At 43.7% G+C, this 15,983-nt stretch overlaps 1 protein-coding gene across 3 annotated transcripts in view; it reads left to right on the forward strand.

Moving 5' to 3' along the window:
* The window catches only part of DENND11 (DENN domain containing 11), a 182,601-nt gene that overhangs the window by 123,748 nt on the left and 42,870 nt on the right, over positions 1–15,983 (forward strand). For all 3 annotated transcript variants that reach the window (XM_085652019.1, XM_085652020.1, XM_085652018.1), the window contains exon 4: positions 12,897–13,050. In XM_085652019.1, the coding sequence (XP_085508145.1) occupies positions 12,897–13,050 (154 nt within the window). The remainder of the gene's footprint in view (positions 1–12,896; positions 13,051–15,983) is intronic.

The raw sequence follows: 15,983 nt of genomic DNA on the forward strand, positions 1-15,983 counted from the left end.
GCAGATTTGTAAGTAAGTTTAGCTTCAGGGTCATAGTTTAGTCTCCACTTACGTTCGAGTGCTTTGCATCTGCTTTTTTCCTCACGGAGGGAGGTGGAGAACCAGGGTGCGGAGGGGCGAGATCTAGTGGAGGCAATGATTTTCTGGGGAGCAATGGTGTCAATAGCTTTGATAAGGGCAGTGTTTAGCCTAGAGACATTTCCGTCAATATCAGTGGAGAGGTATTCCGTCTGGAAGTGGAATACCGGGTCCAAGGTGGCACATGTGACCTTATGCCACTTTCTTCCCAACTCCTTCCTGGGGGCCAGGGGGGTAGATTTCCGGCCTAGGGCAAGAGAGATGGGGATAAGATAGTGGTCGGACCAAGTGAGGGGGAGGGGGGGGAGGACTGTGATAGTCGAAAAGTTGGCGAAAATAAGGTCCAAAGTGTGACCAGCCACATGAGTGGGACCGGTGACTAATTGTGTGAGGTTCAGACTATCCATGGTTTCCAACAGATTGTTCGCCTTCACGCAGAGAGGGTGATCTACGTGAAGGTTAAAGTCACCTAGGACTAGAAAATATTGGTGTTTAAGAGATAGGTCAGCCAGCTGGTGGGTAAGTGCAGTAAGAGAAGTGGAGGCGGCAGTTGGGGGGTTGTAGGCTAAGGTGCCAGCCAGTATAACTGCCGCGGAGTCAGATACAGAGAAGTACATGGCTTCAATTATACCGATGTTGGTAAGTTTGGTAATGGTCAGCTGAAGATGGGATTTGAGGATGACGGCTAGTCCGCCTCCAGATTTTCCTCCAGCCCGGTTGATGCATTTTATGTCGTAGCCTGGGGGGATGGCCAGATAGATATCCGGAGAGGAGGAATCAGTGATCCAGGACTCAGTGAGAAATAAAATATCCCACTCGTCAGAGGAAATTGACATCCAGATATCGTTGGCATGACGGGGGAGTGACCGGCAGTTGACCAGGCCTGCTTTCAGCGTCCGGTAGTGAGACGAAGAGAGCTGCGATGTGGGATAAGAAGGCAGACGAGGTAGGTAGGACGGGAGAGTGAAGTTACATTGAGGGCAACGGAAGGGAACTTTTTCCAAATGGTCAGGGTTGCAGAGGATAGTGGCCGAGCAGGGGGAGGAATTTAATAGATGTAATTGGGTGTTGGTCCAGCACGTGCGGGTAGAATCAGCGGAACTGGCAGGGGGTCTGGCCCTCGGCACGGTCCAGGCGCGGACGGGCGCAGACGGGCTTGCCTTAGGCGCGCCTTCGGCGCGCAAACGGCGCACCCGCTGCGCTCGTCCGCTGCGCTTCCCGCCCTGGCACATAATAAAGGAGAAGGAAGGGGCGTGGCCTCAAGGGGGCGTGGCTAGCTTGCACGCCTGCGATGGCGGCCGCTGGAAATGAGGCAAACAATTACCGCGACAGCGTTCAATCGGCTGCGTGGCAAAAAGGTAGGATGCAAATTTCGGTCAGCAGTGACAAGTTATTTCATCCACACAGTAAAATACAAAGTGTTGCAATTTTAAAAATAGCGCGTACCGCCAGAGCCCGGCTTCCGCCTCAGGTCTGGGATCAGATTCTGAGTGTCAGTTTCAGAGCGGCGCTTTATATATGACAGGGGGCGTGGCCTCAAGGGGGCGTGGCTAGCTTGCACGCCTGCGATGGCGGCCGCTGGAAATGAGGCAAACAATTACCGCGACAGCGTTCAATCGGCTGCGTGGCAAAAAGGTAGGATGCAAATTTCGGTCAGCAGTGACAAGTTATTTCATCCACACAGTCAAATACAAAGTGTTGCAATTTTAAAAATAGCGCGTACCGCCAGAGCCCGGCTTCCGCCTCAGGTCTGGGATCAGATTCAGATTATAAGTTAATTGAGAGGATTTCTTCCGAGCAAGTCTTTTATACGAGTCCTTGCTCCATCAGTCCCCTCTCTGATGGCATTTTATGCCATCACTAAATTACCATCACTAAACCAGAAGCCAACTTTAGCACATCTCAATTTCTTCTCCAAATTTCTCATCGTCTTTCTTTGCATTTCTGTACTGTAGACCCTTCATTCTTTTATATATATTTCCTTTCAGTTCTTCAAGTTGTAGCTCTTCATACTTTCTTTTCTTGCTCCTTTCATTTACTTCATACCCTTTTCTTTTCTTACAACATTTGAACCATGTCTTTATTGCTAGGACTAATAGTGTTATCCCTAAAATGGGCAGTATTATTTGCCCTATTATGCTGCTAGGACTAATAGTGTTATCCCTAAAATGGGCAGTATTATTTGCCCTATTATGCTCTTACCTATGTTAGAAAACCAGCTCCCTACTGTAGAAATACTATTTGTTAGTTTAATACCCAAGGATTGAACCAAAAGAGCAACCTACTTATCCGTTGTCAAACTGTTCAGAAAAACATGAATGTAATTCAGAAATACTTTTTTCCCCTTGGACCACTCAACTTGCGCTTTTCCTGCCTTCATTCAGTAAAAGGTGGAGCTGTAATGTTCTGCATTTTCCTAGCAACCACCAAGAACCCAAAGAGGCACCGATAAAGTGTTGGTTATGCAGTGTCCAGGGACAACGTGTCACACTGGGGCATGTCTAATCCATAACAGGTGAGTGCCAAAAGGTGTCCTGTCACTGTCACAAATGCAATCATAAGTTGTGACTTACTGACTGGTAGAACGTTCCTCAGCATCTTCTCCGCAAGCTCCCACGTCTCCATCAACCACACCACCGAGCTCCACTGGACCGATCACCGCTGCATCCACTTCACCTTCCAGAAACCCACCACGCACCACCGCACACAACAGATGCCGCGCCGCTGCTGGAGCAAAGTCACCGAAGACCAGCTTTCCACCACCCTTGCCCAGACACCGCCGCTCGCAACCTCAGACAGTGGATCAACGACTGCGGCAACACCCTCTCGCCGCTCAAGAAGCCCTCCAACCACACTAGCAAGAAAGCCAGCTGGTTCACCGAAGGCCTCCAAGCGAACCTGCCGAAAACTTTAAAAAAAAACTGGATCCGTGAACGAACACCGGAAAGCTACACAGCCCACAAGAACGCCTCCCGCAGACATCACCACCTCATCAGATCTGCCAAAAGGACCTCCTTCAAAGACCGCCTAGATAACGCACACAAAAGCAAAGAGCTCTTCAACATCGTGAAGGAACTCTCCAACCCCAGCTCCAACACCAACGACATCCCACCTTCACAAGACTTGTGCGACTCGCTGGCCACCACCTTCCATCGCAAGATCGCAGACATCCACAACAGCTTCAATGCCGTCACCACCCCGGCAACCACTGAGACCCCCGCTCCCACGACCACCACCCGCACCAACCGTCTGGACCAACATCAACGACGACGGATGACACCATCAAGATCATGAACACTGTCCACTCCGGATCCCCGGAAGACCCCTGCCCACACCACATCTTCAACAAAGCCAGCAGCACCATCGCACCCCATCTCCAGAAAACCATCAACATCTCCTTTGAGACAGCGACCTTCCCGGAGAGCTGGAAGCACGCAGAGATCAACACCTTACTCCAGAAACCCAAGGCGGACCCCCAAGGACCTCAAGAACTTCCGACCCATCTCCCTGCTTCCGTTCCTGGCGAAGATCATCGAAAAGACCGTCAACAAACAACTGACCAGCTTCCTCGAGGAGAACAGTATCCTTGACCTGTCCCAGTCCGGGTTCCACAGCACCGAAACTAACCTCAGCGCAGCCACCGATGACATCAGGACCCTGCTAGACAACGGAGAAACCGCAGCCCTCATCCTCCTGGACGTGTCAGCTGCCTTTGACACGGTCTGCCACCGCACACTACGAACACTCCTCTACGACGCCGGAATCCAAGAGAAGGCCCTGGACTGGACCTCCTCCTTCCTCTCTGGCAGAACACAGAGCGTCTGCCTCCTCCCCCCCCCCCCACACCCCCACCTCCGCTCTGAAGCCACCGAGATCATCTGCAGCGTACCCCAAGGCTCATCCCTCAGCCCAACGTTGTTCAACGTCTACATGACAACGCTCGCCCACATCGCACAACGGCACGACCTCAACATAATCTCCTACGCCGACGACACCCAGCTGATCCTCTCCCTCACCAAGGACCCCCACACCGCCCAAACCAACCTCCACGAAGGAATGAAGGCAGTCGCCGACTGGATGAGGAACAGCCGACTGAAGCTGAACTCTGACAAGAACGAGGTCCTCCTCCTCGGATCCACCCCCTCGGCATGGGACTCCTCCTGGTGGCCGACTGCACTAGGAACACCCCCAACACCCACCGACCACGCACGCAACCTAGGGGTCATCCTCTACTCTACCCTCTCCATGACGAAGCAGGTCAACGCCGTCTCCTCCTCCTGCTTCAACACCCTCCGCATGCTTCGCAGAATCTTCTAGTGGATCCCCACCGAAACAAGGAGGACGATCACCCAGGCATTTGTCAGCAGTAGACTGGACTACGGAAACGCACTATACGCAGGAGCCCCGGCCAAACTCCTGAAACGGCTTCAACGCATCCAGAACTCCTCCGCACGCCTGATCCTCGACATCCCTCGCCGCAGCCACATCACACCCCACCTGAGACCTGCACTGGCTCCCTGTCAACAAGAGGATAACCTTCAAACTCCTCACCCACGCACACAAGGCACTCCACAACACCGGAACAACGTACCTCAACAGCCGACTCAGCCTCTACACCCCCACCTGCCAGCTCCGCTCCGCAGACCGCGCCCTCGCCACTGTCCCCCACATCCGAAGAGTGACCGCCGGCGGCAGATCATTCTCCCACCTCGCCGCCAAGACATGGAACACCCTCCCCATCCGCCTACGGCAGACCTTCTGACCTTCAGAAGACTTCTCAAGACCTGGCTCTTCGAACAGTAGCAGCTTTCTAACCCGCCACCCCCCCCCCACCCCCCACGCCTTGAGACCCTCGCAGGTATGTAGTGCACTTTACAAATGCCATGACTGATTGATTGATGGATTGATTGAATGAATGGTGTGAGCCTGTCACGGATTCATAAATGTAGCGCAAAGGAACTGCCAGACTACATCCAATGAAATTGCCAAACCCTTTACCCCAATCAAATAGCAGGGGTATCCATCTCTAGCAATGCTCTACCCACTGCTGTGTGCCAGTCCCCAATCACCTGCAAAACCAAGAAAGCTTTTTTTGTTTTTACTTCTTCTTAAATGAGTAGTCCTATTAGTTAAGAGGCAATGTTAAACGGGCCAATGAAACCCAATCTTCCAAGATGGTCACCATGCATTCTCTTGCTAGAGAATTGGGCTTGTTTGATATTTCTGCATTAACACTAAAAATGGCGGCAAGCTCTCATGGGGTTTCTACAGCTGGCTAGGCTTGTATGAAGCCATGCCCAATCCTCCAAGATGGCTGCCAAATTGGAAACCCATTTTCTACAGCAGGTCGGCCTCTTCTGCCAGTTGGCTGGCACGTCACCACTGCACCTCCCTTCCAAAACTCTGCAGGAAGTCTGTCACCACTCACACACACCAGAGATTTATCAATGATTGAGTGACCACCTGTGCACCATCTGACTTTGTACCTAAAATAGATCATGCCCAATGTGCAGGCTCTTCTCCCATCGGACTCCAGTCTGCATCTGATGTGTTGACTCACACCAATACCATTGAGTTGAGGTCAAACGGTAAGCACTTTATTAGGCAAACCTCACCCACACCAAGCCCAACATCCGCTGCCTGCAATGGAATCTTCACTTTGAAGTTCGACCCAGCAATGCCTACATTCCATGATATTGCTAGTTCCTACTGCATTCTTAAGTACTCCTGATGAACCCATTCTTGAAGGGTAGGAATGGAAAGAAGGCTTTGAGGCATATGGTGAGGCAGAGACAAATTTACTGCCTGTAGGAAGTTTGCAATGGTCAAACACTGTGAGGACAGAAGGGTGCAGAGTTCATCTTCCATCAGCCCCATAAGAATATCATGAATAAGAGGAGCTTGATAGATACCAGCTGGCAAGAACTAAACTTGATAAAAAGCTATGGCAAAAGGAATTTTTTTTTAATTAAGTTGTGGAAAAATTCAGATTCATAAGCGGTGACAGGTGTAGACAGAAGCCTCCATAGCATCGTAGAGGCAAACTGGATGCATACTGCTACTAGAACACATTTCTAGATATGATGCTGAGAGGGAACATGGTACAGATGCTATATAATAAAAAGGTACAAAAGAAACTTATGAACATGTAGAACCTGACCCTACAAAAAGTCATAGAAATTGTTCAGAAAGCAAAAAAATAAAACATGCGAGGGGCTGAGGAAAACGCGAACAGGGGCGAAAGGGGTTATCACTAAAGTAAAGAGAGGAACTTATTCAAAATTTTAAAAACACAGTGGAAACAAACAAGATATGTAAGACTGCACATAAAATAGAATACCTCAGCTACAAGTGTGGGTTCAAGGGACATTTGTCTTCTGATAGAAATCATCCTACTATTTGACAAACCCGTCACAAATGCAAAATGAGGGGTCATTCTATCCACATATCCCAAGTAAAAGTAGAGAAAGATTAAATCTGATAGCTGAAGAAGACAATAACTTTTGAAAAGAGGACCTTGTTCTACAGATTAGTTTGCAGGGTTTTCTGCAATAAAGACTCTAAAGTTCCACAGGTTTCTGTGGAACACACATACATTGAAATACTAATACATATGTTGGAGAATGCAAGCCTGAAGCATGTAGTAGTAATGAATGAGACCCATACAAGAGATTGTGAAGCCAAAAGAATGTGGGAGTGATCTGGGGGAGGAATTACCAGGCCCTCAATGGAAATACTGTTGTGCTCAAATATAGACAACAGTTAAGTGTTAAGATAGACACATACATTTTTAAATCCTCCAGCAGGTTTATTCCACACCGGAGGATCTGTGTGATTTTGGATTGCCTTTGCTGTAGATGTAAGCACTGTAATACAGACTTCCTGCACCGCATAAAAGCGATCTAGAATAGCAAAGTTCTTATTTTTGTGATGCTCCATTCCCCTAGTTGCCCTATTGGGCAACATTCAAGAGATCTTATAGAAGAAAAAGGTATCCCCTATATCAGGTCCAAGAGTAAGGGAAAAGGCAAATACTATCTAAGAAAACTCTTGTCAGACCTATATTTCTTTATGGGCGGCCTCAACTAGGCTCTTATACTGGACAGATATCCAACACACATATTGACCACAGTGACTTATTCAAAAATATATTTTATTAATATTTTTATACATGTTTTTCTTTTTTCTATATGAACAACATTTCCTATGACAAGAGACAACTTAAGCATACAAGAAACAATAAATTACATTGTAAAAATTGACTATAACCCCACTCTCAACAATCAAGCAGTCACTCTCATTCAGAACAATCTCATACACTCCAACACTCATACGTGAAAAAATGCAGTTGCGTAGGAAACTCCTATTTTGTAAACTACATACACTCTTTCTTTGTGTGCTTTGATTTTATCTAAAAAACACTTTCCACTGATGTGTTGTCTTTTGAGGAGTTTCCCATATAGACGGTGACGGTTAACGCACGTTTCGGTGGAGAGGTTTTATAACCACCTTCATCAGGACCATATTTCTTGGAGTATAAATCTCAAATGTGAGCAGGGGTTATCTGTGAAATTACAAAGAACAAAATTATTTTCCAATTTCTATCCATTAAGGGACTGTCCAGAAAAACCACTAAGTTAAGAGGGCCAAAGCCAACTAAGAAAAATTTGGCATACCTACAACACGATCCCGTGATACAGCCACACATTAGAGTCCAAAAAGTGCTCACCGGTTTTGTGTGTCCTGTCCATGCTATAGGACTAAGCTCATTCACCATCATGCCAACGTGTATATTCCAAATCTCTTTGTGAACAGAAACCATTAAGTAAGCACAATGGAAAGTAAGTGACCTTTCACCATAGTTACCCAAAACGAGAAAAATAGGACTCTTACTTTGCAATGTATTCTTCTGTTCTCACCATTTTCAATTTTGGATGCATGGATAAATGGATGCATGCGCTGCACTCCTCCTTCTCACAGTAGGTGCACAAGCTATGTGGTCCATGCTAAGACATTACCTGCACTCGCAGGAATAACCTCAACTGACCAAAGCCAAGGGGAACCAGACATGTTATCTAAACAGGCCTTATGTATGTAGTCTGGGTAAGAAAAGACTCTAGCCTCAAATGTAGAACTTTTGTGCTGATGTATAAATGTGAGGGGGCCCTATAATGCCACTGTAGGAAAGAATGCATTTCTAGATTTAAAAAAAGTATGTGGGGGGAAATACTTAAATCACAATGAGCATATGTAAAGCTGAATGAAATGAAAGCATCACCTTGTGGTACACACCAACAAATGTCTGTTTGGTTTACTAATTTTCTATATTTTTCTTCTGTTGTGGTAAGCAACGACTGATGTCACTTGCTACCTCATTTGTGAAATCTGTAAGATTTACTTAAAAGAATACAATTTGCAAAAAATAAAGCCATTTTACACGATGGATAAAAGTTATAACTACGCACACCAGCACTGGCGCAGGTGGGATGGTCTACTAACTGGCGGGTGGAGGGAGGTTACCACTGTCTAACTCTGTACGTTTCTGAGGGATGTTGAGAAGAATTATTCTATCGTTAAAAAGGAGACCTCCGCTTGTTGGGTTATGTGCTATTTCAAAAGTAATGTCTGTGGTACAGATTTCGTAATTCGAACAGTTCATTCCTCCCTTGTTGATATGTTTACCACCAATGGTGAAGGCAGGGTCATGCCAAGGATATTGTGGTAGTTACTAAGATGGCAAGAGTATTGTTTTAAAGTTTAGTACAGGCCTGAGGAATAATGTTCTGGCTGATTTCCTGTATAGGCTGCAGCAAATGAAAAAACGAATGAGTTTATAGTGGATGATACAGAGCAGGTGAATGCAAGTGTACAGCAAGTCATTGTTGGACATAGTTCACTAGACGAATGGGCTAACACTTTCGCACAGGATCATTCTTGTCAATAGTTAGTCATTTAGTTTGCATGTGAAGGCCTAAAAAAGGAGTGTTAAGGGATGAAGTGGAGATGTTCATGAATGTAAGTTTTCATGTAAGTGGGGACTATATTATTCAGGAAACAATTGCTAGTTGTACCTGATTAGTTGAGGCCCATAAAGTGCATTTGGGTTTGTTCAGCACAAAACATCTTCCAGAGATTTTGGGTGAGTGACAATGGTGTACAAATTGGTTTCTAAAGAAATGAAGGAATTTATTATCAAAAGGGGTATTGAAAGTAAATTTACATTGTAAATTTACATCAGTAATCTCCTATGTGCATACCGCAGCCCTATGTTGAAAATTGTGGATAAGAGTTCATATAAGAGGCCGGGAACCTAAAACTCTTTGATGGTTGCGGTGAATGGAAAGAGAGCGAGGCTGTTGGTGTAGGAAGGAAGTGGCAGGAAAGAGGTACACAGTGATCCATCTAAGAAGATTAGTGTGGGTGATTGGGTACGAGAGCAGGAAGGAAGGTTGGGAAAGAGTGGTCTCATTTCTCAGAAACTCCAATGTAAGAGTAGATACATTAAAATTAATAATAAGTGATGGTAACATGTGGAAAAAAATAGTTAAGTTATCAGTGTTTGTTTCAGTGCAATGGTGCAGCAGAGGTGACTAAAACTGAAGAAAGGGGAACGATAGATCCTGAAATAAGCCCTCCATTTCAGAGTGCTAACAAAATCAACCTGTATATTAGACTGGATGTTTCAGTAATCATTCATGTTAGCCCCATTGTTGTCTGGATCACTGAATGTCACAGACGTTTGTGTATAATGTTCTTTCTTTCATTGCAGATTTATATTGTTTGTTTGATCTCTTTTGTTTGTTTAATTTTTTTGTTTTACATAAGGTTTCATAAAAGGCAAACAGTACAATATCAGTACAGTAAACACAAAAAAGCCCAGGAATTCTTTAAAGACCCACAAATACTTACTCCCAACTAATAAACATATACCACCCGAGGTCTGGGGATGTCGGTGACAAAATTATACTGCCTCAGTCTGTATGGCTTCGAAACATATTCGGTCAAAACTCTCAACCACCATTTGGTGGCATGCTTCATCATAGAGTACCTCCTCACCCCATAAGCATGGTCTAATGTGTGAGCTACAACTCTCTTGTGGATAGCTCTTAAGACGGGTAAGTAGAAAGAGATATGTCTCAAACATCGGTCTTGATTGGAAGAATATCCAATATGTGTCCACCTGCAAATCAGGATCAAGCCTAAACCCTCAAACAAGCTATTGGCACACATCATCTAAAACACCTGTCCGGCACTTTGACCTACCATACTAACCTATGTTTAACATCTTTTCGCTGCCAAAATCCTGGAACACGTTGTGATCCTCATTTTAATTATGCCTTTGACGACAAGAAAGCTGTTTGATGGCATTCAGGCTATTTTCTTAGTCCTGTTTGGCACAGAGTCCTTGATTACATCAGTCCATCGGAAAATACCAGCACCTTCTTTTTATTATCCTGGACTGGTACACTTTAGAACTCCACGTCCACTTCCTCTCACCTTCAGAGGTCTGAGTGGAAGGGCTCTGTTTTGACTTCGATAAACCTGTTCTTCCATGACCAAGGCAAATGTGCGATCACCTCCTACTCCCTTTCTGATCCAGATACTGAAACCTGGCCTGTTGTTCCTCACAGCTCTTAATTATAGTCTATTTTCAACATCTCCTTGCATCCTATGCTCACTTGCATTACTTTGAACTTCTGAACAACTACACTTTGATTCTGGGTCCATTATGGCCAAATATTCCAATCTCTCCTGCAGTGATATTCATCACTTTATCATGGCAGTCTACTTAAGTGCATGACAACTGGCTGAAATTAAATTGAGACCTCCCTCTCATCCTCATTTCCATTGTAAAGACCAGCACCTGATTTGGAACAATGCTATCTTCCTTGCTCACAAATCCTCCTCCTTGGTCAAAAACATTTGTCACAGCTTAGACACTAGAAAAGCAGGAGTTGACTCAAAAATAGATTTGAGTCTCTGTGCAGTCTGACAGATCAAACATTACTTAATGGGCTCTTGCATAGGGTATATAGTTAACATACTGCTTTTATCAAGACTAGACTTTTGCAACACAGTGGTCACCTTGGTCTTCTTTGGTTCCTCATTTTAGCTTCCAAAACATTTATGGCACTACTTCACTGCCCTTTTATTCTGAAGAGAAGTGACCATATCACACCTGCAGTTTCTATTATTCACTAGCAGCAAATTGTCCTATATAAGTAACAGAAGTCAATGTTTCATCCATCGTCCTTCAACAAAGAAGGTCCACCATTCACTTCAGCCAAATTCCAGGATGACAAACATGCTAGGCACTTCCACTCCAACATCCTCCTCTTTGTTGCTCACTTCCAGAGATTATGCTTCAAAAGATAATCCTTAATCATTTTGATGTTTATACTTTGGACACTCTTGTGCCTATGAAGCCGAATAGTGGTGGCTCCGCCTTCTTCACCTTGATTGGGTACAGGGCCTGGTGAACATTTCTTTGTGGAACTTTCCTTAAAATCTTTATGATGATGAAAGGAGTGATGCGCCTGGCCAAACAACAAAATAAGTGAAATGGAGAATCAAATATTTGGCTGCAAGAAAGGCACAATATAAAACAATACCAAGTGAATCAAGGAAGGCAAAATCTAACCAATGCCAATTGGATCAAACAAAGTCTATGCATACCTCATTCCCGGGTGGACAAATCAGAAAGGGATAAGGGAGAATCAAAAAATCCAAACTCGGAGGGTGGCGGCAGGGTTGTTTGAAAAGCTTCACAAACCCTGTGAAAGCTTGCACTCTTTCAAATGCTGGAAAATTATTGGAAAAAACTGACAACTCCTATAGTCGAGTACAACTGATTGTTGGACAATTAAACAGAGTATCTCAAACAACGGACTATTTATCATTTTGAGGTTATGGTACTACTTACACTTGTAGATGGAGAGAAGTGCACCAGCTTTGTCACATTGGCTTCCACAGCTTCTTGACTCAAATGTGGGATCGGAAGCTCTTGGTGGAAAGTTACAATTTCATTTGATTAAGCAAAAGGGTATTTTGATGGGTGGATGGGGCGTGGGGTGGCGACTGTGGTGAAAGAGTAGCAGACTCGAGATGTAATAAAAATTATTTTAAAAAGTATGAACAACTGTTTTTAAGTGAGCGGACCACAGGGTTATCATTGTTTCAGAACTAGCAAAACCGTGGTTAGCAACACCAAGAGTCCTGATTACCATGATGGATGAACACATTAATAAAGGAAAACATTTTTTCCTCATTTGGTGTCTCCAGCATCACATTTTAGCCGGTGATCAATATTTCTAGGTTTGAAAAAGGAACCTTGCAATGAATTTTCTTTTCTGATTGGGATTTAACCTCTCAATTGAAGCTTCGTGGTGATAAGCACTTGTTTTTATACAGAATGATGGAATTTATAATTAATTGTAAAAAGAAAGCCATTTATTTTGAAGCTCTTGATCTAAATCATTTCAGTGAGTGCAAATAGTAAGACAAAACTGTATATGAATTACAGTAACAAGTCTGTTGGATAGATATCTGGAGTGTGCCGGGTACAATGTTCGTAACATGATCACTGATTTGTTCCTCGCTACATTTTTCTGGTTTATTTATATTGATCCCTACGTTGATGTATTTTATTACTGGCGACTTAATGGATATTGTAGCAATGTTTTTGTTCCCTGGCCACGATGTGGTAACCAATTGGCTTCATGGAGTGAGTAGGAAATTGCGAGTACTCTCTTCTCTTGAATATCTTATAGTGCTTAATGCTTCTGTGAAATATATATCAGGTCTCCTCTTCTTCTCAGAAACCAGCTGGAGATCCCAGGCTATTACTCCCACCTGGAGGCCTTCTATGAAGACAAGAAAGGGATTCTTCTGCCTGGCACAGGGTCCCACGCATGTCAACAGCCAGTCCATTGGCTGCCATCGATCCACCGATACATGTACCCTGAGATGAAGGTAAGAGGTGTAGGATAAAGATGGTCCCTCGGTTAGCCTGGACAGTAAGGGAGGACCATGTTGAACGTCCGAGATCAAACAAGATGCATGAAGGGGGCAGTGGGCATGGTGGTGTCAGCGGTCTATTTTTACATGTTATGGGTTTACAGTGTTCAAAGTTTTCTGATAATGTCATATACTCATTTTTGTTAATTGACAGAGTTGTGATTTAGTTTTAATTAATTCAGCTATTAGTTTTCAAGTACAACATATACCCTGGGCCCTAGATAAAGCAATGTATTTACAACAGAATCACACTAACGAAGTAGGTGGGTTCCAGGAAGAGTGTAGAATGGGGCTCATTCTAGGAAGTGTGCTCTCAAATAACTGACTTTTTAAAGTAGAATAGCATTGTGAAGACAAAGTTTGAGGTCCGGAGCATCACAAATCTGCCTTGTGGTTCAAATGGGTCCATGAATACAGATTCTCTGAATGCTGTAAAGTTTTATAGTTCAACATTTGTTTTGCCTCTGCTTAAACTCGTGCATCCTAATTAGGGTTATGTAAAGTCATCCTCTGGTAAACTTCCTATACTTATTAGAATAAACACCCATAGATTAGAAGTTTTGCAGTATGTGAACCTCGTGTTAAAATTGAGATGGTTGAGCCCTTTTTCAGTTGTCTTGTGAAAAAATATATTTTATTAAAGTCACAAGGAAAACCGTTTGAAAGTTCAGTCATGAGAAACTGTGACACTTTTCATTAAGTCTTTCCCGTAATGAAAACTTAACAAACCCCTTTTCCAGGCACATGTTCAACACTGTATCCAGCTATTTTTGTATTAGCGAGTGCATTTTCAGTAGATGCTCTACAAATCACTCTGTCGGGATGAGAGACGCTTTAGCACATTGTAATGTATCCAAGAAATGTGGCATAACAACCAGTAGGTCTAGTTGTATTCAAGAATTGGTCCAAATGGAATATATAGACTTAGAGAAATCTATAGCACCCAAAATAAAGCATCTTCAAAAAGGTTTTGTCTGTCTGTCTGTCGTGCTCCTGACAGAGCATGTAAATTCAGCAGTGCTGCCAAAAAGTTCTCATATTCATTGTTCAAAGTATTGCTCTGCAATTGAAAGCTGACTCAAACAGTAATCCACTTCGGAGCAGTTAGGTTTGGGGTGGTGTGGAGAGAAGGATTCAAACTTGCCATGAGATGTCCAACAGACCATTCCACTAAATAAAAAAAAAGCATTCTCTTACGTTACACTTTAAAAACAAAAAATTATTAGTATAAGCATTCCTATATGTTTAGAGATATGGAGCTTTATGGACTATAGCTTAGCCAAAGCTAACATCAATCCCTAGTTGTGGTCAAGAATGTAAACCTAGCTATAGTCTAAATTATTCTAAGCCAATGTTTAGAACATTTCAAGTACAATTAAAAGCACTGCATAGAGAATACAAACATAGAAATTCTCAATGACTTTCTACAGTACAGTACAACCTGGACAGAGTCTCATCATTTTAATGACTTGATAAAAAGTTTTGGTCTTCCGTTAAGAAAAATAATAATCTTTGAACGTGCCAGTTGTGAGCAACTTTTTGGGATTTTTCACAAGTACACATGACAATGCCCATTGAAAAAGAGAGACAGTAGCAGCATCAATAAACCTTCAGTATTGTGTTTTATAAAAAATATTTTATTTTATTAGTTTTTTTAACATAGCCAGATATGTAGCTCGGAAATACAGACACGCCATACTCTATAGTTGAATGCACTATACAAGAAATAATCAGAGTGATCATCAAGATATTACAAGTTGTGTTTCAATCCAAACATAAACTTGGCATGTGCAATCCAGAGACAGTCTACAACATTAGTAGCGAACTGAGAGCTAAAGGTAACCGTTTCCATTTCTTCCACACGTTAAAAATACTTGGATAGAAGTTTATAAAATCTGTCGATGTCATCAGAAGCTCAGGACAGAAGACACTATACTCTGAGACAGACAACCACTATTTACTAGTACTTAAAGTAAACAACTCCTGATTACTGTTGTGTATTTAATTGATGGGTCATCTAGAAGGCTGTCCACGTAAAATTCGTTTTTTTGTATTACTCCAACCAACTTCTTACACTCATTGCATCTAGTTTGCATCTTTTGCTTGATGGGATTCTTTGATTGTATTGAGACTTTTTTTTAAACTTTATTTTAATTTGTGAGAACCATACAAAATGCAATGTCATGTGTCAAACTTTGCACACACAGAGCACATTAAGGCAGTTCAAGCTACATGTCTAGTGGGTATACATTCAAGGTTTCACCATAATGTATCTTGGAAAATTTCAGCGCTGCCACACACACTCCGTGACTCAATACATCCACATAATATCAGGTGGGGGTACTGGATACACACTCCCGATATTTCCAATCTGGGGCGCAGTATATACAACTTGGCTCACCGACCCCCAGCATGAGGCAACTCCACAAGCCGCCCCCACACACACACCATGAGCTTCAGAGGAGTTAATGGCATCCATTCCAAAGCAGCTCCACTCATAACCACAGCGCCATTTCCAGTACTGTTGGTCTCCGTAATCTGTCTGAATCAGATATGCCTGATAGGGTCTCCAGACGTCCTTCAGACGGCTTCAGATTGGCATTGGTATGCATTGGATTGAGTGTTACAATATGTCATGTCCAGATGCCATTCCTGTATCGTCAGCAGTAGTCCCTACACTCATTGCAGTGCTATTTTATGCTTCTCCAGCAACAGTTCCAATACCACCAGATGTCGTACTGTCTTCAGGATGCCCCTGTTGTAGCCTAGCAGTGCCAGTAGGGGAGAAGGCTCAATAGGTTCACCAGTTATCTCACTCCGCTCTCCCAATATAGCATCCCAATAGTGCCATATCCCCAGGCAGAACCATGCCACATGAGCAAAGCCTG

This window comes from Triturus cristatus, chromosome 4_1 (assembly GCF_964204655.1).
Source record: "Triturus cristatus chromosome 4_1, aTriCri1.1, whole genome shotgun sequence".
Lineage (NCBI taxonomy): Eukaryota > Metazoa > Chordata > Amphibia > Caudata > Salamandridae > Triturus > Triturus cristatus.